The following is a 20,664-nucleotide window of genomic DNA, read 5'->3' as shown; positions in this document are numbered from 1 at the left end:
TTGTTCACATTTTAAGGCGGGAAGAAAGTGTATTTATAATTCTTTTGGTTTTCTATTACAGGTCTTTTTCCTTCTTTTGAGAATAGATTTGTTTAATCAAAATTAGCCTTTAATTTAAAAGGATTTCAGCAATGCACAGTCATTTTAATCCTTTCAAAATTGATTTATGTCCTTTGAATTGGACGGCTAACTCCCTTTTTTAGCCAGCTTTCATACCTCTGGAAGCAGAAGGATAATCATGGGGGAAAGGATTTTATTCAAAGTCGATGCAGGGGAATAACACATAAAGCTGTCAGGCGAGGTGGAGGAGGGCAAAGGTTGAGAGCAGGATATATCATCTTTTTGGGAATCTGAGCAGGAATAAAACTGTGACAACTATTGTCCATCATTCTGTAATTTATTGACTCTTGTAACTGATGATATACAGCACCGATCTCAGTCTCAATCAATCAATGAGCAAGTTCCAAATATAATTGAAGGATATATAGGATATATAAATGATTGATTAGAATATTTGTGAAACTCTTTAAGCTAAATATTTTTATTAAAGTATACTACAGGATCCTACATTAAATATCATACAATCAATACAGTTTTTGTTTGACTCACAAATCAAACCGCAGAGGAGCTGTAGGTCTTAGTGGTGCAATTGTGGAGAAAATGTACACAAGAAGCACAAAGTTTTACTTTTAACGAGCTGCGACTGCTTTGAATGTGAGCTACACAAGCAAATAAAGCTAAATTAACTATTCATATTCAAAATGTGGTGACATGCGGTGACACTCTCCAAGCATACAAGCGTTTTTAGTCTTTTCTCTGACGTAAGGAGTCATTCCCATTTCCTAAAATTTACCACAGCTCGTGAATGCGTCGGGAGAATGAGCCAATCAGAGGCCAGTAAAACATCAGCTAAGTCTATCGGCTGATGGACGTTGGGAAGAAAACTCCCAGAAAGCTGAGCCGAGCTCCCCGGCACCAGACAGGTTCACACAGGCGGAGAGAGTGGAGCAGCACAGCCGCGGACATCCACACATCCACCTCTACAACTGCGAAAAGAAGAAAAAACAACAACAACAAAGAAACAAGGTACATCGCGTTACATTATCACTTTGAGTTATTTTATTTCACTTAAACTCCCTTTAACTTTCCTTCAGGCTGTTGGATAAAAGATGTAAAACAAGTTTAACTACTCTGTCCACCAACTTTTTTTTTTTTACTTGTACTCTTGACACATGGTGGTTCATCAGGACTTTTGAGTATTGTCATAAAGTCTACACTGAATGGAGAAAAACGGCGATGCTGTCTGACCGGTTTGCAAATGAATGAAAAAACTTGAACTGAATCCTTCTTCTTAAGGATGTGTGACTCAGTGCTCAGTGCTTTGTCCAGGTTAGTTGATCGCTACCTCTTTAATTGGATGACCCCAGATCATCCATCATTCTGTATTTTTTTTAGATGTTATTGCGTGTCATCTGCACATGTGTTGCTGTGGTTATGGGGCAGTGATATTTAATGCTTCTGACAGGCCAGTTGCACAGAGAAATGTGATGATAAATGGAAAAAATTAGGAGCTTTGGACAAACTACACCTGTCTGGCCAGGAAGGACAACAGTGATCAATAATGAGAGAGGTCCATGGCAGTCCCATTAATCCATTTAAGAAATGGCTGCCAGGGCTGCAGAGTAGGGAGTGAGAGGGGGACTGTTGGAACAAACATCAGGGCTTTCAGCTTAATGAAACATAGAGAAACAGAAAGGACAGGTGCTCTATCTCTGCAAGGTTAGATAACACACAGTGCCCGTGGAAGCTATGAGAGGTGATAATTAGTGAAAGCCTCTATATATTATATCATACCCTTCTCAAAACCGCTGTCCATTTGATTTGAGGTAGAAGCAGGAATGATATCTTCGGTAGTAGATTGGTTTAGATAGATTGGTCCATGGTGTACAACGGTGAGTGTTGCATCATTAATCACAGAGATATTTAACAGGTTCATACCCTGATTTCCATTTTCAGAAATCCACAGCGATGCCAACACATTGCCTCATTTTTCAGAATGACAACTTCAAACCTAAATGCAACAACTCAGTAATGTCAAGTGGACAGCTGTCAGTTAAATCAAAAATGAATTCAGAAATTAACATGTCAGTCGTCATAATATTTGCTTCCAATTCTATTTTTAGCACTGTTTGAGACATTTGCGTTTGATTAGACAAAATAGACACTGATTTGGGGTGAAGATGACATTAAAACAGATCAGACACGAGGGAATGATCTGATGCTTGAACCTACATGCCTTTTGGAAGAGAAGCCAATCAATTATTTTTTTCTGATCTTGAACTTGATCTTGAAAAGTATGATTCACATTGAGTCTACTGTTTTTCCTGCATGAAAACCAGTTTGTTTCCAGAAATTATTCATGCAAATGTATATATCGCTGATTGAATTGGTCAAATGGACCCTTAGTCGGCTTTGCTCTGATGTTATGCTGACTGCGTAGGAGAAATAAGTGCATCATGGTTTAATAAAACTCAAACACTGAAGTGTCGTTGTGAGCTGTGTGAGTTTGACATTAAAGTCAGTGAAGGGGACGTATGGTCAAAGTGTAAAGGTCTCAACTCCACCCTCCTGCAGTAAAAATGGTAGATGCTATCACAAGTTTGTTCAATTTCTCACTTTACTTCCGTCACAAACTGCTACTGAATTAAACTAGTTCTCACATCGAGGTCATTTCTTATCATACCTGTGCTACATGGTTGAAGTGCTGCAGTACAAGTGGTTTTAACACCAGATTGGCCTGAGTTTAGTGGAGGTTTGTGATCGGAGGAGCTCTGCTGGGCCTCAGCAGGATGTGATTGTTTGAGTTATAAGTGTCCGTCATCTTTTTGGTGTACAGAACAAACAAACTGAGGCTAATCACGTTCAAATTAGCTTTACCGGTTGTACCAGGGTTCAGGATGATAGAGACTGGGAAAGCGAAAGAGATGGAATCTCTCACTCATTTTTCTATCAATATTCATTCATTCTGTGTAGGCAAACTGTGTCTCTTATTTAATATTATTTAAAAATCCTGCGACCAAGAGAAGAAGGACGGTTGAAACGGATAACATTTTAATCAGTGTGAAGTTGTTAAACTGTTTTGTTCTGTGTTATAAAGAGTGGATTAGTTGCTGGCTACTTAGTTTCTCGTGTAAATGTGTGCAGATGTGCAGAAGGGAGTCAGAACACTGTAGCTTATGGACAAACTGAAGGTCGGCAAATGAAGTGTTTGTGCCAGTGTCTGTTCCCGAGGTCTGTTTCAGTGAGAAGTTCAAAGACAGTAAAGTAGGACAAAGAGGAATCCGATTGCTGTGAGCTTTTCTGAATTTGCACTGATTTACTGATGGTTTTGTTCTTTCTTTCCAATAGAGTGATGTGCTTCATTTGGCTACAATCACTGCTATCATCATAAAGGTTTGGTAATGTTGGGTGTTTTCTGTGTGGAAATGGTGGGGGATAAGGCTATGCTGAGGGTTGAGGTTCCTGGACTGCTCCTCCATAACCTTTTGACCAAAACAGATGATGTGGTAGAGCCAGGTGTCGTGGAGGCGACTGTTGATTTCACTGAGACAAGATGCAAAGGTGTCTTTATTTGTGAGACCCATTTTATACATGGTATGAGTTGTAATATGGATTCTATGTAGGGTTGTGTATCGCTACTGAGGTTGTGATTGAATTCCATTCAATATCGATTTCAGTACAAATTTTGGTTGGCTATAGAAAAAAAGGTTTTCACAAAGATAAATGCAAAGCAAAAAAATGAAATAAACCTTTTGGTCAGGCAAAGAAAAGACAGCATACTCTGTATCCAAAACGCTCAGGCGTGACGGTGCCACTGTCAGTTGTGCTGCTTCTGTTTTCCCTCCCCTCGCAGACAATAAAGGTTGTTCTCGACACCTGTATGAATCTCATTACTCAACATCGTGACACTACTCATGTGAAAATAGTCTTGCATGATTGCGCAACAAGCTTCCCAACCACTATGCTGAAAAATTAAAAAAAAAAAAAATTTTTTTTTTGGAATAGGATTTTTCTAATGAAACTCGATTTGAAAATCGCACCGAGCCCTAACTCTGTGCAAAAGCTTTAACTGAATTAGCTGCTTTTATTCAAAGCATGAATGAAAGAATGCATTGTTTGCCTGTAGATGTCTGACAGCTGTGGGAATCAAACAAGCTCTTTGTCCATCTTTACGTCTCATCTTAGGTCAGTCGTTTAGGAGCAGTCATGTCGGCCAAAGCCATCTCTGAACAGACGGGAAAGGAGTTTCTCTACAAGTACATCAGCGCATCGGCGGCGGTCCAGAACAGGTTCCGTTACGCCAGCGTGACAGCTGAGACCGACTTTGACCAACTGGCACAAGAGCACCCATGGCTGCTCACAGAGGTGAGGCAGGAGATACAAGTGTGACATAGATGTATGTGGATGATGAGGTAAGGCTTTCTTTAGCTGACTGAACACTTAGAGCATGAATCCCTGAAGCGCCGTGCCTCCTTAAGCTTGTTGAGAATGATCTCCTCTTTATAGAGACAATTACTTAGGCTGGCAGCCTTTTAGTGCTTGTTAGCTAACGTCACAGACAGAGGAGCGATCCGTCAGTTCTGTTGCTGGAAATGAAGCAAAGTAAAAGCAGCACAGACGACAGCAAGAATTTCTCCCTTGACTTCCCCACCGTTAGATTAAAACTCATTTGTGTTTGGAATTTTTTTTTCCTGGTACAGGACAGTTTTTAAATCATTACTCGGCCCTTTGCCTTCCTTTTACTGCTCTTTGTGGCCAAGCTGTCGCACATAGACGTTCTGTAATAGAAGTTAAGTTGATTACTCTCTTGCAGGATGAAATGTCATGTCCTCATCTCTCTTTTTATCTGGAAGGTAAAAGGATGTTGGAGGGCAGATCCACAAAGATGCGTGCTGCTGTAGAATTGATTCGGAAATCACATTAACTTTCTCCCTCACTCCTCTCCTCCTGTGCTGACTGGCTAGCAGCCACATAGTAATGGGTCCTCTGTCATAAGTCATTCTCCTATCTGACTTGCAAGTGAGAGGAAGTGGGCTTCACCGGTGGGGGTTGGATGTAATTTTGCATTTACGTCATGTGGCTATGGTCAGTAGAGGAGAGATTTATGCATCAATGATGTGCAACTAATCTTTTAGGTTTTAAATTCTATTTGGGAAGCAACGATTTGCTGACGAGCCAAAGATCATCAGAGTGGTGACATCACGGAATAAAGAAAATATCTGCAATCTCATGCTCCATAGCAAAGATTTTAAGTATCATTGCAAACACGGAAACCTTTTCCATGCAGTTTCAGTCTAATGACTGACTACGACACAACTGTCTTGCCCTGAAGAAGGAAGTTCCAGTTATTGGCTTTAATAATCCCTGAATCTATTGTATAAATAATTGACACAAATATTCTGAAAAATGTCACTCACAATTTTCAAAAATCCAAGCTAACATCTTCTGTTTACTTTTTCTTTTGGACAGAAAGCAATGACTTGCAAATGTCATAAACAATGAAGAAAGTGGGACATTTGGATATTTTATAAAATAATGTTTCCTCTTCTTTAATGTGATGGCAGCAAAACGTCTGGAAAAGGTTGGGACAGGGTCATATTTCCCACTGTGTCGCATCCCCTCTTCTTCTGACAACAGTCTGTAAATGCCTGGGAATTAAAGAGACCAGTTGCTGGACTTTTTGTGAGAGGAAAGTGATCCTATTCTAGTCTAATATAAGATTCTAGCGTCTCATCAACACCAAATGTTTTCAGGTGGTGAAACTGAAAACATGGATGCACCCAGACTGTTGTGATAGATGTATAACTGCTTTAGCATTGTCTTGCTGACTTATGCAAGGCCTTCCCTGAAAAAGACAACACATCTAAAAGCTGTATATGCTTTTCGGCATTAATGGTGGTTGTCCAAATGTGCCAGTGTTTCATCAGATGTAGAACATGACATCTGTGATTTCCAAAAGTAATTTTAAATCTTGATTCGTCTGACCGCAGAACAGTTTTCCACTTTGCCTCGGTGCATTTTAAACAGGCTTTGGTCCAGAGAAGACGACAGTGTTTCCGGGTTAACCACACATGGCTTCCTCTGTGCATGGCACAGCTTTAACCTGCATTTGTGGACGGCACAGTGAAATGTGTTCACAGACGATGATTTCTGGAAGTGTTCCTGAGCCCATGCAGTGATTTCCAGGACAGAATCATGTCTGTTTTTAATGCAGTGTCGACTGAGAGTCCAAAGATCAGGGGCATCCAGTACAGCGGGTTTTTTGCTGTTTCTTGCAGACAGAGATATCTCCAGCTTCTCTGAATCTTTTGATATTTTGTTCTGCAGTTGATAGAATATTGAAAGTCTTTCCAATTATACATCGAGGAACATTATTCTGAAATTGTTTCACAATTTGTAGGAACAGCTTTTGACCCCTGAGAGACTCTGCCTCTCTATGGTGCTCCTCTCACACATTTCATGTTATTGACCTGTTGCCAATTAACCAATTTGTTGCAACATGTTCTTCCAGTTGTTTCTTTTTTTTAGTACCACTTCCTTTTTTTTTTAGCATTTGGTTGTTTCCGTCCACAATGTTCTGCTGTGGATGAAGTATTGTGGTTTGATTTTCTTCCAGTTTAACTTTATGGGGATGACACATACCAGTAACAAGCTTCTCTGGATCTGGATATATTCTTCTAAAATTGATTTTTTTTTTAATTGTTTAAATATCTAATAGCTATTTCAATATTTAAATAGCTTAGATATCACAGTGAAAGTATGTAATGTATTTCAGGTATTTTGCGTGGCTTTTTAAAGGGGATGGGGTGATGGTTGCTGCTAACATACTGGCTTTTTTGTCTTCCTTTTGCAGAAACTAGTGGTGAAGCCAGATCAGCTGATCAAGAGGCGAGGAAAGCTGGGTCTGGTTGGCGTCAACCTGGATCTGAATGGAGTCAAAGAGTGGCTCAAGCCCCGCCTCATGAAAGAGATAGCAGTAAATTATCCACCCTCTTTCCCTCTCTGCTGTCACTTAGACCATTACCTCCACCCACCTCTCCATCTGAGACTGTGCACTTTGCTGAACTCCCCTCCAATCAATATTGCCCCTTTGCTTTTTTCAGACCCCACCCCCCTCTCTCTTTTTTGCCCTTTCCTTCACACTCCTCACTTGCGTTGCACTAATACATTTGTTTTATATGTGTGTTCTTTGCTGGATGCGCACTGTATTTTTAAACTGACGTCGGTGTTAGTGTGCTAGTAGTAAATCAGTCCAGTCAGCTGAGGCGAGTGCTGCCACTGAAGAAACATTTAGTCCATCAATGTAGCTCTGAGACGCCGCTTTGCCTCATAAACCAAGACGAGAGTCATGGAGAGACTAGGTTGGTTCATTAAGCATTGAAAAAGGGTGTTTGTGTGCAGCGGGACTGGGATCGCATAGATGAATCTCCTCACAGATTGGATGGAGCTGTCAGCAGTTGCTATCGCGGCTGTAAATAAGAATAAATGCAGCTAAGTTTGGATTTGTTAAAGTGGATGCTGTGTTTCAGCTTGTTAGATTATGTCATATTTATTGTTCTCCGAGGAGAAACTTAATTTAGCAGTGGTTAAAGAAATAAAATACACAGATAAATTAGTGTTATTTGTACATCTCTCATGTTTGATATGCACTCTTAGGATGAATCCTACAGCTTTTTACATGCCATGAGCTTTAAATCAAAGTACTCTCTTAATGAGAATCTTTGCTTCATCATTTTCAGAGTTGCATTATAATGATGTCTTGTGCAGTTAAGCACCCCTCTCTATAGTCTTTTCATACACATGCCATATAGGCAGTTTATAGAATCAAAACATTTTTGAATGCTGATTGACTCTGCACTTTTTAAAGTTACTCACCTCATATTTTTCAGTGTAAGTTGCCAAAAAAGGAGACAAAAGCTCAAAAAGCAAAGATGAATTTGGTCTGACAGCCATATATATATTCATTTCTTAATCCCTCTATTGATACCAAACGATATCCTTTTTCCCAGTGCGTTTGGCTACAACAATCATAAAGTGAAAATAAGATATTGTGATGGTCTAAAGTGGGCTCTCACGTCCTTACCCAGTGATTGAACGCAGTAGCACACACTGCTTCACCTTTTTTCAAACAAATATTCAGAATAATAACATAGTTAACTATAAGCACTTGCATATGAATGTTAAATTTTAACAAGAAAGGCAGCAATCTAAGTGTGGCCTCATTTATCTAAATAAGTCTGAGCCCCTTGTGGGTTTTCCAGTCTGAAATCTTTTCTGTTTTGTCCCTCCCACTGTCGTCAGCCTCCATTTTTAGTTGCACTCTTCGAAATGGCAGCTCTCTCGTCTTTTCTCTCCGGCTGGCTGCTCTCAGCCAGTCCCTGGTTACACTTTCTGCCCGTTGGCCTTTAACAAGGGAACAGTGACAGTTTCCACCAAATGAGCTGAGGCTTTGCCTGGAGTTCTACATGAAAACATTTCCTTTCTTCTTCTAAAATGTCAGTTCATTTGTGTCAGGTGGTGGGCCTGTGTTATTTTAATTCAGCCTGTGCTCCCCCTTCTCATAACGTATGTTTGGAAATGAGTGAAGCCAACAAACATCCATTTGTAGCAGTTAAGATGTTATTTTTTCTTTTTTTTAATGAATGGGAGATGGTGCCAGTATTTATTTATTCTCTTTTTTTTCTTCAATCTCTAAGAAAAAAATGTTGTCGATGATTCACAGGTGGGAAAAGCCAAGGGCATCCTGAAGAATTTCCTTATTGAGCCATTTGTCCCACATAAGCAGGTAAATAATCAAACATCTATTATGAAATGCACAGTTTCCCCCCTCAAATTTTAGATTCCTTTCATTTTTCATGATGGAAACTGCAGCAGTAATCGATGGTATATTCAATGTCCGACACAGAGACATTTATTAATGGACATCTTTGTCATTTTAATGGTGTGTTCCTCAGGCAGAGGAGTTCTATGTGTGCATCTACGCCACTCGGGAGGGGGACTATGTGCTGTTTCACCACGAGGGTGGGGTGGATGTTGGAGACGTGGATGCCAAGGCGCAGAAGATGCTAATTGGGGTGGATGAAAAGATCAGTGAAGACCAGGTGAAGAAAGAACTGCTCACCAAGGCTCCCAACGACAAGAAAGCGTAAGTTTAAGTGCAGTGCAAGACTGGGATAGAAATATTATTCAGTAAAACTAACACTTATTGCAATACAGTAGCTTGAAGGCTACACTGTTCATTGTAACAGAATCTAGTTCTGTAAGATCAATATTTGATAGACTTTGTTTTGTATGCCTCTGCTTTGGAGACACTTGTTATCTTTTCTGGAACATTAAGTGACTTTGTGACAATTTTCTACATTTGGTTGGGTATTGAACTGATTGTTCACAGTCTACAAAGCAAAGAACATCCTATATCCATAAACCCTAAACTCAGATGAAGGTCAACTCCAATAACAATTTTTTGCTTATTTAACTGTTGGAAAACACTGTTACTCGTTCAGTATTCATGGTTTCATCCTGGCTTTATGCTATTTATAAATAACTTGCCCACAACATGACATTTTTTTCATTTCCAATGAGGTTATCTAGTTATATTTCTACACTGCAGCATGACGGCAAAAAAACAGACTTAAAAGTGGATATTTTACATTGTATTAATTAAACTCCAGACAAACAGTGAGGAGCAGTAACTAGATGAAGTCAGAGAGAACACTCTCATATTGGCAGTAAATGTTGGGGAGGAGCAGAGAGGATGGTTGCAGGGTTCCATTAGACAAATGAAATCTCCCTCCTTGGCTTTGCCTTTCTTTAGTCATCCTCCACCCACGGCCCTTTTCACTCTCCAGCCACATTCAGAGCACGTCCATCTATTTTGATGGGGAGGATACAGTGGCTCACCCTCCGCCAACCCCTCCTATCCATCTCACCAGCAGCGTTCCTGTGACAGCAGATTCTGGCTGGACTTGCTGTCTTGGCTGACATTGAAGAAGCGACCCCAGAAATCACTCTGCCAACCCCACCTCGCCTCCTCACCCCAAACACACGCTCCAGACTGAAAAACAAAGGGCCGGTTTCCCTCCTCTCCCTTCAGAAGCAGATAAAGGGAGGCTGAGTCGTTCCCCCACAGGCCACTCGGTGTCCTCACAACAGGCTGACGTGGTTATAAAGTCTCCGAGCTGCCATCACAACTGACAGCCAGGAAAGGAAAACAAAATCGACCCACGTCTGTGTTTTGACGTGTGGAGGAGGAGGCAGATTAGATTATTTTTCCCCAATCTTGCCGCACCTCATTTCCAGGTGGGCTGTTTCTTGTCCAGCTCAGCCTCAACAAACCTTTATGAGCTGTAGTTTGTCATGATTTGATATACGAAGAGATTCTGTTACTGGGAAACTCTGCAACTGCTCATTTAACATGCTCTGTTATACATGCTGAAATATTTGTATTCTGATCAGCCATAGACAAAACACAAATGATATACAGAGTTTAGAGAAGAAGTTAAGTTCCTTGTGAATAAGAATTCTTATTATAAAAGACAGAACTGCAGATGAGCTTCCATGGAAAGAGCAAAAACTGTTTGTTTCTGGCTTTTTATTGCAATCTTATCACATATGAAAATTCAGTTTGTCCTCTCGGAGAGATAAAGAGGGAACTCAAGCTGTTACATTCATACTTTAAAAGGTCGCTGCTTAAGCAGAACGTTCTGTGACTTGTATCATTGTGTTTCAAACATAGTTTCCTATCACTTGAGTCGGCTCCAATGCAAAATGCATTATTTTGTCTTGGAAAAACAAGCACTTGTGACTCCAAAGCGAAATCAACATTCCCATTATGAAAATTGAATGATCATTCATGTGTTTAGTTAGAAAGTTAGTCATTCTACAAAATATACACATATGGGATGCTTTTTTTTTTTTTCCATTGTAACTAATGATCAGTGTCTCACATACACAGATGCCCAGTTATAAATTGTGATGAGGGCCTAATTGCAATGTCTTAAGAGTAGCAAATCCAAAAATCTGAGTTTCCTATCTTTAACGTCATCTCTCTGAAGGGTTCTGGCCAGTTTCATTGTTGGACTCTTCAACCTGTATGAGGACCTCTTCTTCACATACCTGGAGATCAATCCTCTGGGTAGGTTTTCAATTCCTGAAATCCACGGTAACACTAACTAATTCTGAGAAAGCAACCATAAAGGCATCTTCACTTTATTCCTGCATCAGCTCATCAATATCTCATCAGATTAGGAAATTGGAAAGAGGACATCAAAGGGGAATCGGAGGGGAAAACAGGATTGCATTATAAAACAGAGGAACTTGACTCTGCCATATTTTTAACACTGGGGGAAGAAACTACGAAATAATTAATGTGCTTTCTGTTTGATGAAGGCAGCGTGTGTTTGTAATGAAGTAATTAGGTACTAGCACATACCCTCTGGCAGCTGTTCATGTGGAAATGCTTTGATGTCCGGCTATTTCCTCCCCATCTTCAGTCCCACTCCACCTCCTCCTGGGACAGCAGGAAGGTTTTGGGTCACCTGTGCCTGAACATGACCTCTTCATTTTTATACATAATTGTGAATGTTGGATCCTTTTTAGTGGTCACAAAAGATGGAGCGTACGTCTTGGACATGGCAGCAAAGATCGATGCGACGGCTGACTACATCTGCAAGTCCAAGTGGGGTGACGTGGAGTTCCCTCCTCCCTTCGGCAGGGAGGCCTATCCTGAGGTAAGACTGAAGGCACAAACACTTTCTGAAGAAGTCGAGTAAGGAGCGTTTGGAAATTTGTGATCTTAACAGAAACATAGGACTCTTTAATCATAATTTCTAATTAGATTTTCCCCAAATGTTCAGCAGAACGTCCATCTGTAACCTTCTAATTAACGCCAAGCTATTCCAATCAGTGCACTGCTAAAAAAAAAAAAAAAAAGCAGTAAACTGTGACCTAAAGCTTTTTTTCTTCTTTTGGTACCAATTCAGTCAAGCTGAGCTGATCATAAAAGGTGCCATGAAAACCCGTCAGACCAATGACTGGAAATAACATTTAGTCGTACCGTCACTGTTCCCGTGCATGCTGACTGAGGAGCTCCAGCAGATAAGAAAGTAGAGAAAATGACTTGGTACTTTAACTGAGTTGAGTCCACCTGAGATGAGCTGTACCATGCAATGAACAGATTATATAAAATGTACAAAAAATCTGTATAATTAAGTAGGAAGAGTACTATCCAAACCCCCATATCACACTTACATTTCAACTTTCCAATAGTTTCTCAACTTATTTCTATTTATTTAGTTATTTATTAGGCTATTCTAATATAGTTACATTTATTACTTTTTCACTTCACAATTTATTATTCAATTCAGTTCAATTCTTCAGCATCTATGACTCATTCTGTGGGGGAAACTTTTCTTTTGGGGAAAACACGAAGCAGCACAGAAATGCACTGGAGGCTGACCTCAGAATACGCTCCGAATTAGAAGTGGATGTGTCAACCTTTGCTTTGTAAAATGCTGTTTTGACAGTTGTAGTTTGTCATTCATACGTTTCCATCTTGGTCTCTCTGAGCCAGAAGTTATCATATTTGCATTAAAGTGAGCTAGAGAGTGATACTCTAACCTAACCGGACTAAAATACATTTTTGAGGCTTAATGTCCTTTTAATGTTGAATTGTTTCCCAAATATTCACCAACACATTGACTAAAAAGAGTGTATCTTACTGGCACCATAATGACTTATTTGAATGAGTTTGTATTTCATGAGAGAAATTGAAGCTTTTTGAATGGGAGTTTAAAGGAGACAGCCATGTTTATGTTTTCTGATCAGCCTCCTGTAGGATGACAGAATACTGGTGTATTTATGACAATTAGAAGATTATTGTGATTGAATATTTACAGATGAGAATCTTTCTAAAATGCATTGATTCACCACTACATCTTCTATACCCCCTACCATGACAAAGCCCAATAGTGAATGCAGCATGGCTGAAAATGAAGAAATTGATCAGTGAAGTGTTTTGTGTAGACTGGAATATTTTTTCCTTTTTTCACTGACGGATGTGGAAGCTTGTTTAAGACAGACTGTCTGTGAAGCAGACGGCACCGTCTAATTGGGCTGCTGTGAGTCGGGAGCTAGAGATGAGGGACAGCGGGTGCCTTTGATTGGGAGCTGTTTTTACTCCCAGCCGCCAGCTGTGGCTCAGACTGTCACAAACAACCACTGATGTGTATCGATTCAACTGTTACTTACAGTACAGATACAAAATTTCCACTGATGCTCATAGAGGTGCTGCTCGGATTAAGCCTCCAATCAAACTATCTGTCCCTGTAGCATTATTTAGCTGTTGTTTTATAATTCTGTTGACCTTTTCGTTGTGTTTTGCAGGAGGCCTACATTGCCGACCTTGATGCCAAGAGTGGCGCCAGCCTCAAGCTGACTCTGCTCAATCCTCGAGGCAGAATCTGGACCATGGTGGCTGGAGGAGGCGCCTCTGTGGTTTACAGGTATCCGGCCACAGTGCCAGGACCGAACCAAGCTGCATTAACCAAGTCTAAATAAAAAAGCAGAATCCAAGTGTCTAGTTGGCTACAACTACAACTGGTCCCCAGACTTTATGTTTGTTATATGATTCCACTACACATAATTTAGTTTAGCTTTAGGAGACATGTGGGTTTTATTTTTATTTTTTTAGACTGATGGTGCAGCAGCTCAAACCCGTTCAGCTGCCTGCTAAATTGGACTTCTAAATTTTGTTGTTTTAGTTAAAGTCTACAGGAATGAGTGGTATGCCGTCTGTCGGGGGATGTAAAGCGTGACATGCACACACATCAGCCATGACTAATTATTCCCTGTGTGCACTGTTATTTTATGCAGTATTAAGTGAAAATAAATGAAAACGGTTAAGTTGAAGCACTCTTCTGAGGTTGTGCGTCCTTCCTGTGAGATTCACAGCTGTGTTTGCTTCTGTTTCTTTCTTTGCGTGGATGAAAATTAGTGATACAATATGCGACCTGGGTGGGGTCGACGAGCTGGCCAACTATGGGGAATATTCAGGAGCACCGAGCGAACAGCAGACGTACGACTATGCCAAGACCATCCTGTCTCTGATGACGAGGGAGAAGCACCCTGATGGTGTGAAAACATTCCCTCTAAATTCTGAATCAAGTCAACACTTTTAATTTGAAAGTAAAGTTTAAAAAAAAAATGTGTTTCCATTCTGTGTTCTAGGAAAGGTTTTAATCATTGGAGGAAGCATAGCAAACTTCACAAATGTTGCAGCAACATTTAAGGTGCAGTATCACAACCGTTTAGTTTCTGTTGTAGGATTGATATTTGCCCTCATCACAACATTCACGCACCTTGTCTACTTTAGGGAATTGTGCGAGCGATCAAAGACTATCAGGAACCTTTGAAGGAGCATGAGGTCACCATTTTTGTCCGCCGTGGAGGCCCAAACTACCAAGAAGGCCTCAGAGTGATGGGAGAAGTAGGTATGTGCATCCTGCTTTTTTTTTATTCTATTCAGGTATTATTGTTTCAATTCAGTGCATTTAGTCTTTTGTCATACAACATTCTTGATTTGATTCTTTAAAATCATCCCTGTAGGAAAGACGACTGGGATCCCGATTCATGTTTTCGGCACTGAAACCCACATGACGGCCATTGTTGGCATGGCTCTGGGTCACAGGCCAATCCCCAACCAGCCTCCTGTTGCTGCCCACACTGCCAACTTCCTCCTCAATTCCAGCAGCAGCACATCGGTATGACACACACTGACTCCACAGAGACGAACGGCGTTATGATGACACGTGTTGGTTCACTGCGTGGTGTACTGAGTCGGCTCTACCAGTGCTGCAGTATAATTTCCTTACAGAGCGAGTGAAAAGCTACCAGCCTCTATCTCTGCTACGACTGTCTGGTCCTTTTAGTGAATCAGATTATCAGAGGCCCTATAGCACTTTTGTGTAAGAGCTTTGCAGGGCATTGTGGACTGTTCTCTCTAAAATAATTGCCAGTCCGCAGTCAGTCGTGCGATGCAGCTTTCCCCCTGAGGCATCCATTAAAAATGTCCAGAGTGAAGGATTTTTAGCAACGTGAGTGTGTGCACTTATGCACATTTTTCAGTTTGTATCATATGTTGAGGTAGATATATAATAAGAAAATAGTGTAATATCTACTGTATATAATGTAATGATTTTTTTCAAAAAATCAAGTCTTGGACAAGAAGCGTTACTATTTTATGGAATTCCAGGACCAGCTTTTCTAAAAGATTTTACTTTAGAATGAAATGAAAGCTAAAAGCACTAAAATATATTAGTCGTCTTTCACAGAGCTTTACTTGTGTAGCTAATACTATTAAAAAAACAATGAGCTTGCTGGGTATATTCTGTGCAGGTTATGTCTCATGAAGTAACCTAAAGGCCTTTTTTTTTTCTTTTTTTTTTTTTTTTAATGATATTATTATTTTTTATTTCCAGACCCCAACATCCAGGAGAAAAGCCCCTCCTTCTGAAAACAAACCCAAAGTTGATGGTTCACCAGCTAAGAAGGTTAAAACTGGAGCTGCTAGTGGTGAGAAAAACACACTCGTCTGCTTTCATATAGAGGTAGAAGTCTACATTCAGGGTTGAGTTTAGGTATTAAAGCACCCTCTATGGACAGCAAGAGGGAGCGGCAATCCAATCTGGATAAAGTGGAAAAGTCAGGTTTTTATATAAAGTCTCATACATACACGTTATCTAAAAAAAAAAAAAGAAAGTTTTATTCATGAAAATGGTTCTAAACTAAGTTAACAACCTGAGCTTTGTTCTAATAAAAAATAATGTGCTTACTTTTTAATCCGATTGATAGCAGAAGCGGCATTTTTTATCTAATATATTCGACAAAGCGCATCCATGTTTTTACCTTCGGTTTCTATCCCTATCTGCTTTTTCTTTCCCTGTAGCCAAGGCAACTACCCTCTTCAGCAAACATACAAAGGCCTTAGTGTGGGGTATGCAGACACGGGCCGTACAGGGCATGCTGGACTTTGACTATGTTTGCTCCAGAAATGAGCCATCCGTCTCAGCTATGATCTACCCGTTCACGTAAGCATGCTCCTCTTAAGTCCTTTTTACTTTGGTCTGCTGTGTGTGTTATGGCTAATTTTTTTTTGACTGGATTCCTTCCAGTGGAGACCACAAACAGAAGTTCTATTGGGGACATAAAGAGATCCTCCTCCCTGTTTACAAGAACATGAGTGATGCCATGAAGAAGCACCCTGATGTGGATGTGCTCATCAACTTTGCCTCTTTGCGTTCAGCCTTTGAAAGCACCATGGAGACCATGCAGTACCCACAGGTATGCTGCCCTCCAGCAGCAGCTGCAAGCTATAAGATTCTTTAAAGACTCATGTGATTAAGCTTTTCTTCTCAACTGCTTTCAGATTCAGACCATTGCCATCATTGCTGAGGGAATCCCTGAAGCACATACGAGGAAGATCATTAAAACAGCAGATGAGAAGGACGTCACGATCATTGGCCCTGCAACCGTTAGTCGTGCTTCACCTCTCATGAGATCTCTCAGAATCTCTCTCTTGCTGTTTCTGTTTTTATTGAGCGAACCACAAGGTTTGTTTTTCTTTCAGGTCGGAGGAATCAAGCCAGGCTGTTTCAAGATCGGGAACACGGGAGGCATGCTGGATAACATCCTCGCCTCCAAGCTATATCGTCCGGGCAGCGTGGCCTATGTGTCCCGCTCAGGCGGCATGTCCAATGAACTTAACAACATCATTTCCCGCACCACAGATGGTGTTTTTGAGGGCGTGGCCATCGGTGGGGACAGGTAAGTCACTATTTAGTCTGAGGTTTTGAAGCATGTTGGTATAAAATGGTGGATAATGCTGAAGTCCTCTACAGATACCCAGGTTCTGTGTTTACTGACCATGTGCTGCGCTACCAAGACACTCCTGGAGTAAAGATGATTGTTGTACTGGGAGAGGTGAGGAAACACACCTTATTGCCTGCAGCTTAAAAGAGTTGTCGATTGCTAAATCCTGCATCTGTCTTGTAATTACTCTGTAACAGATCGGCGGCACAGAGGAATATAAAATCTGCCAGGCTATTAAACAGGGAAGAATCACAAAGCCAGTGGTGTGCTGGTGTATTGGCACCTGTGCCACTATGTTCGCCTCAGAGGTAAGAGGCCAAATATACAGTCTAATGCATTCAGTCCTATTAGATAGCTGACGAATGATAAATTCAAGGAACAAATGACTAGTTTAACTACATTTATTGGCACATTTTCCCCTTATTTTACCTATCAGGTTCAGTTTGGCCATGCAGGAGCTTGTGCCAACCAGGCCTCTGAGACAGCAGTAGCCAAGAACAAAGCTCTGAAGGAGGCGGGTGCATTTGTCCCCAAGAGCTTTGATGAGCTGGGAGAGGTCATCATGTCAGTGCACATTCATCTTCATTCTTTTTCATTTGTTTTTCCTGCCAGCATAAATACTCCTCAGGCCATGCTGATACAATGAGTTTCTTTGTATTCATTTGCAGTGATTCTTTTTTTTCTTTTTAAAGTTTTTGTGTCATTTTCTTCTGTGCAGATCTGTGTATGATGACCTTGTTGCTAAAGGAGTTATTCAGCCAGCTGAAGAGGTGCCACCTCCCACTGTACCAATGGATTACTCTTGGGCACGAGTGAGTATGCCAGCAATTGCACTTTGTCAAAAAATAAAGACTGCCTTCCAAATGCTGCGTGATGCAGCTACTAGTTTCATAACTTCATTTTTGATCAGTGGTATCTCTCTGCATGTAGTTTTCATCTTTTTGCGTTTTATTTGCCAACCTTTTTTGAACCCAAACACACCTTGTGAGCCTGAAACAAATTAAACCAAATCATATTATTATTATTTTTTTCTAATTATTATGTCTGTTCTCCTTGCAGGAACTGGGTATGATCCGTAAACCAGCCTCCTTCATGACCAGCATCTGTGACGAGAGAGGCCAGGAGCTGATCTACGCTGGCATGCCCATCACTGAGGTCTTCAAGTCAGAATTGGGCCTGGGAGGAACTCTGGGGCTGCTTTGGTTTCAGCGGAGGTCTGTTTTTAATTTGCAGTTGTTATAAACTATTCCTATGTATTTCCTGAAATACCTACACAATCCTATTGTGTCGTTTCACCACTTTGTGTGCAGGCTGCCGAGGTATGCCTGCCAGTTCATTGAGATGTGCCTCATGGTAACTGCAGATCATGGCCCTGCTGTTTCTGGTGCACACAACACTATCGTCTGTGCCCGGGCGGGCAAAGATCTCATCTCCAGCCTCACCTCTGGCCTCCTCACCATTGTGAGACAGCTTAACCTTTCATATAATAATGCTCTGTACACATTGAAAGGTTCACTATAAGAAAACCTCTCTTGCCCTTTGTTGTTTTTTTTTGTTTTTTTTTTATTCTTAAGGGTGACCGCTTTGGAGGAGCTCTGGATGCCGCAGCAAAGCAGTTCAGCAAGGCGTTTGATAGCGGCATGCTGCCCATGGAGTTTGTCAACAAGATGAAGAAGGATGGCAAGCTGATCATGGGCATTGGACACAGAGTCAAGTCGGTGAGTCTGCGCAGGATGTGGGCATCAGATGTGGACAGAAAGATGAGAAAAGATAACTGTGTTTCGCTGATGTTGCTGCGTGGTTAGAAAAAACCTTTAAAACAAAGGCAGAGAAAAACGAATTCGACCCAACAAGGAAAAAGTTTGAACATAGATCATTATCTCTACTCCCCCAGATTAACAATCCTGACATGAGAGTCCAGATCTTAAAGGACTTTGTGAAGCAGCACTTCCCCTCCTCCCAGCTGCTGGACTATGCTCTAGAAGTAGAGAAGATCACCACCTCGAAAGTAAGAATGTAGACTTAATGTTTTGTTAAAGCTGACAAGGAAAGCATAAACACTTCTTACATGATTTTTTTTCTGTTCTCTCTCTGTCATGTAGAAACCCAACCTGATTCTGAATGTGGATGGTCTCATTGGTGTGGCCTTTGTGGACTTGCTCAGAACTTGTGGTGGATTTACACGGTTAGCCAGCGTTAAGAAATATGAAAGATCCTTGTTTCTATGCTTTTATTTACCGACCTAGTATGTTATCCTGGAACAACTGCCCTTGCTAAAAATGACTACTTATTGCTTAAAGAAACTTACATTTAAAATAACATTCTGGACTTTTTTTTTCCTTGCACCACCACAGGGATGAGGCTGACGAGTTTGTGGAAATCGGTGCCCTGAATGGCATCTTTGTCTTGGGACGCAGCATGGGATTCATTGGTGAGTTCTTTCGGTTGCTATGGCAACGTCTGCAAAAAGGCAGACGTTTCAAACTTCCCTGTTAATAAATCCATCCTTTTTGTTATTCCTCAGGACACTACCTGGACCAGAAGAGGCTGAAGCAGGGTCTTTATCGCCACCCCTGGGATGACATCTCCTATGTGCTTCCAGAGCACATGTCCATGTAATCAAAGAGATTAACCATCTAGTGCCAGCTATCAATCCCACCCGCCCATACTGTGATCTGCCACTTGTAAAAGCAGTGGCACGATAAAGGGAAGATGTTACAATTAATATAGCTGTAAATGGCAAATACTTAAAAAAAAAATAATTCTAGTCTATTTTTAGTTTTAGAAACCTGTCAGTGCTGCAGTTCTGTTGAATGTTAGTGAAAGCTGCTCAACTGTGATGCTTCAGGGTCTTCCGTGGTGTCGGTGAAAGTTGCAGAGAAATCTGGTTTACAGGAGTGGGAGTTTACAGTGGATAATTCAACTGTTAAACAATAACTACCAGTGATGATTAATGAATCCCCCCCATGTATACCGTTATTGTAATAACCAAGCATGCATGTCTGGATCAGACTTTTTCGTCTTTGTGCAGCTCTTTACATTGTGCCATTTTGAAATCATGAGGTGACCATGTAGTGCAATAATATGAAATCAGTACTGTAGAGCAGACCGTTATTTCTGCATAAATACATTAAACTGTAAGAGAATGTTGTTTTTCATTTGTTTTGTAAAGGCTTTTGTTTTGTGGCAATATTGAAGTGTTAGTTTGCTTCTCGTGTAAAGTCAGATCATTTTTCTGAGTCATTCCATGCGGTGCCATTTACTACCCCCAGGAATCTCAGCTGGTGCAGTATGTGGGAGTATTTAATAAAAGTGCTCAAATGTAAATTAGATATGACCAAAAACTAAATGTCACTCAGTAAATGTGATATCAAATTTTTCTTTATCTAGTAAATAAAATGGATTAGACACATTTGACAAAGGAACCACAAATATACTTTTAAGTTTATTATGATAAGAAATATAAACAGTTTTAATGTTTATTTACTTTTGCATTATCACTATAATGGGCCTTTTTATTCTTTTAAATAAATATATATATTTTTTTTAACCTCTTTTGAAGTTGAATTTTAAAGATAAATTCGTCTCTGACGTTCTTTGTAATCTCTGTAACTTCTGGTCATAGTCATTAGACTGAGTGCAAGAGATCATTTGTGCCATTATTTGTGTGAATATTGCAAAAAGAAATGACCTAACATAAGCTCTATCAGTATTGCCAATGTCTCCATTTGTTTTTAA

At 40.5% G+C, this 20,664-nt stretch overlaps 1 protein-coding gene across 1 annotated transcript; it reads left to right on the top strand.

The window, feature by feature from the left end:
• Nucleotides 1-917: 917 nt before the first annotated feature.
• aclya (ATP citrate lyase a) lies at nucleotides 918-20,084 on the top strand. The gene is made up of 28 exons (XM_075453627.1): nucleotides 918-1,086; nucleotides 4,246-4,425; nucleotides 6,914-7,036; nucleotides 8,783-8,845; nucleotides 9,015-9,205; nucleotides 11,115-11,194; nucleotides 11,659-11,789; nucleotides 13,444-13,562; nucleotides 14,054-14,190; nucleotides 14,287-14,348; nucleotides 14,432-14,549; nucleotides 14,665-14,819; nucleotides 15,537-15,630; nucleotides 16,004-16,145; nucleotides 16,230-16,398; nucleotides 16,484-16,588; nucleotides 16,685-16,881; nucleotides 16,956-17,037; nucleotides 17,124-17,234; nucleotides 17,363-17,490; nucleotides 17,645-17,738; nucleotides 17,986-18,140; nucleotides 18,237-18,387; nucleotides 18,501-18,644; nucleotides 18,821-18,934; nucleotides 19,029-19,111; nucleotides 19,281-19,357; nucleotides 19,451-20,084. The coding sequence occupies exons 2-28, from the start codon at nucleotides 4,267-4,269 to the stop codon at nucleotides 19,543-19,545; spliced, it is 3,279 nt and encodes a 1,092-aa protein (XP_075309742.1). The 5' UTR covers nucleotides 918-1,086; nucleotides 4,246-4,266; the 3' UTR covers nucleotides 19,546-20,084.
• The last annotated feature ends 580 nt before the right edge of the window (nucleotides 20,085-20,664 follow it).

Source organism: Odontesthes bonariensis, chromosome 21 (assembly GCF_027942865.1).
Source record: "Odontesthes bonariensis isolate fOdoBon6 chromosome 21, fOdoBon6.hap1, whole genome shotgun sequence".
NCBI lineage: Eukaryota > Metazoa > Chordata > Actinopteri > Atheriniformes > Atherinopsidae > Odontesthes > Odontesthes bonariensis.
The sequence above is the reverse complement of the archived record's forward strand: the minus strand, read 5'-3'. Positions and strand labels throughout refer to the sequence as shown.

Coding starts and splice junctions, on each gene's coding strand:
- aclya (XM_075453627.1), top strand. CDS start 4,267: ATGTCGGCCAAAGCCATCTCTGAACAGACGGGAAAGGAGTTTCTCTAC. Junction 16,882..16,955: donor GTGGCCATCGGTGGGGACAG/GTAAGTCACTAT, acceptor AGTCCTCTACAG/ATACCCAGGTTCTGTGTTTA. Junction 17,491..17,644: donor GAGCTGGGAGAGGTCATCAT/GTCAGTGCACAT, acceptor TCTTCTGTGCAG/ATCTGTGTATGATGACCTTG.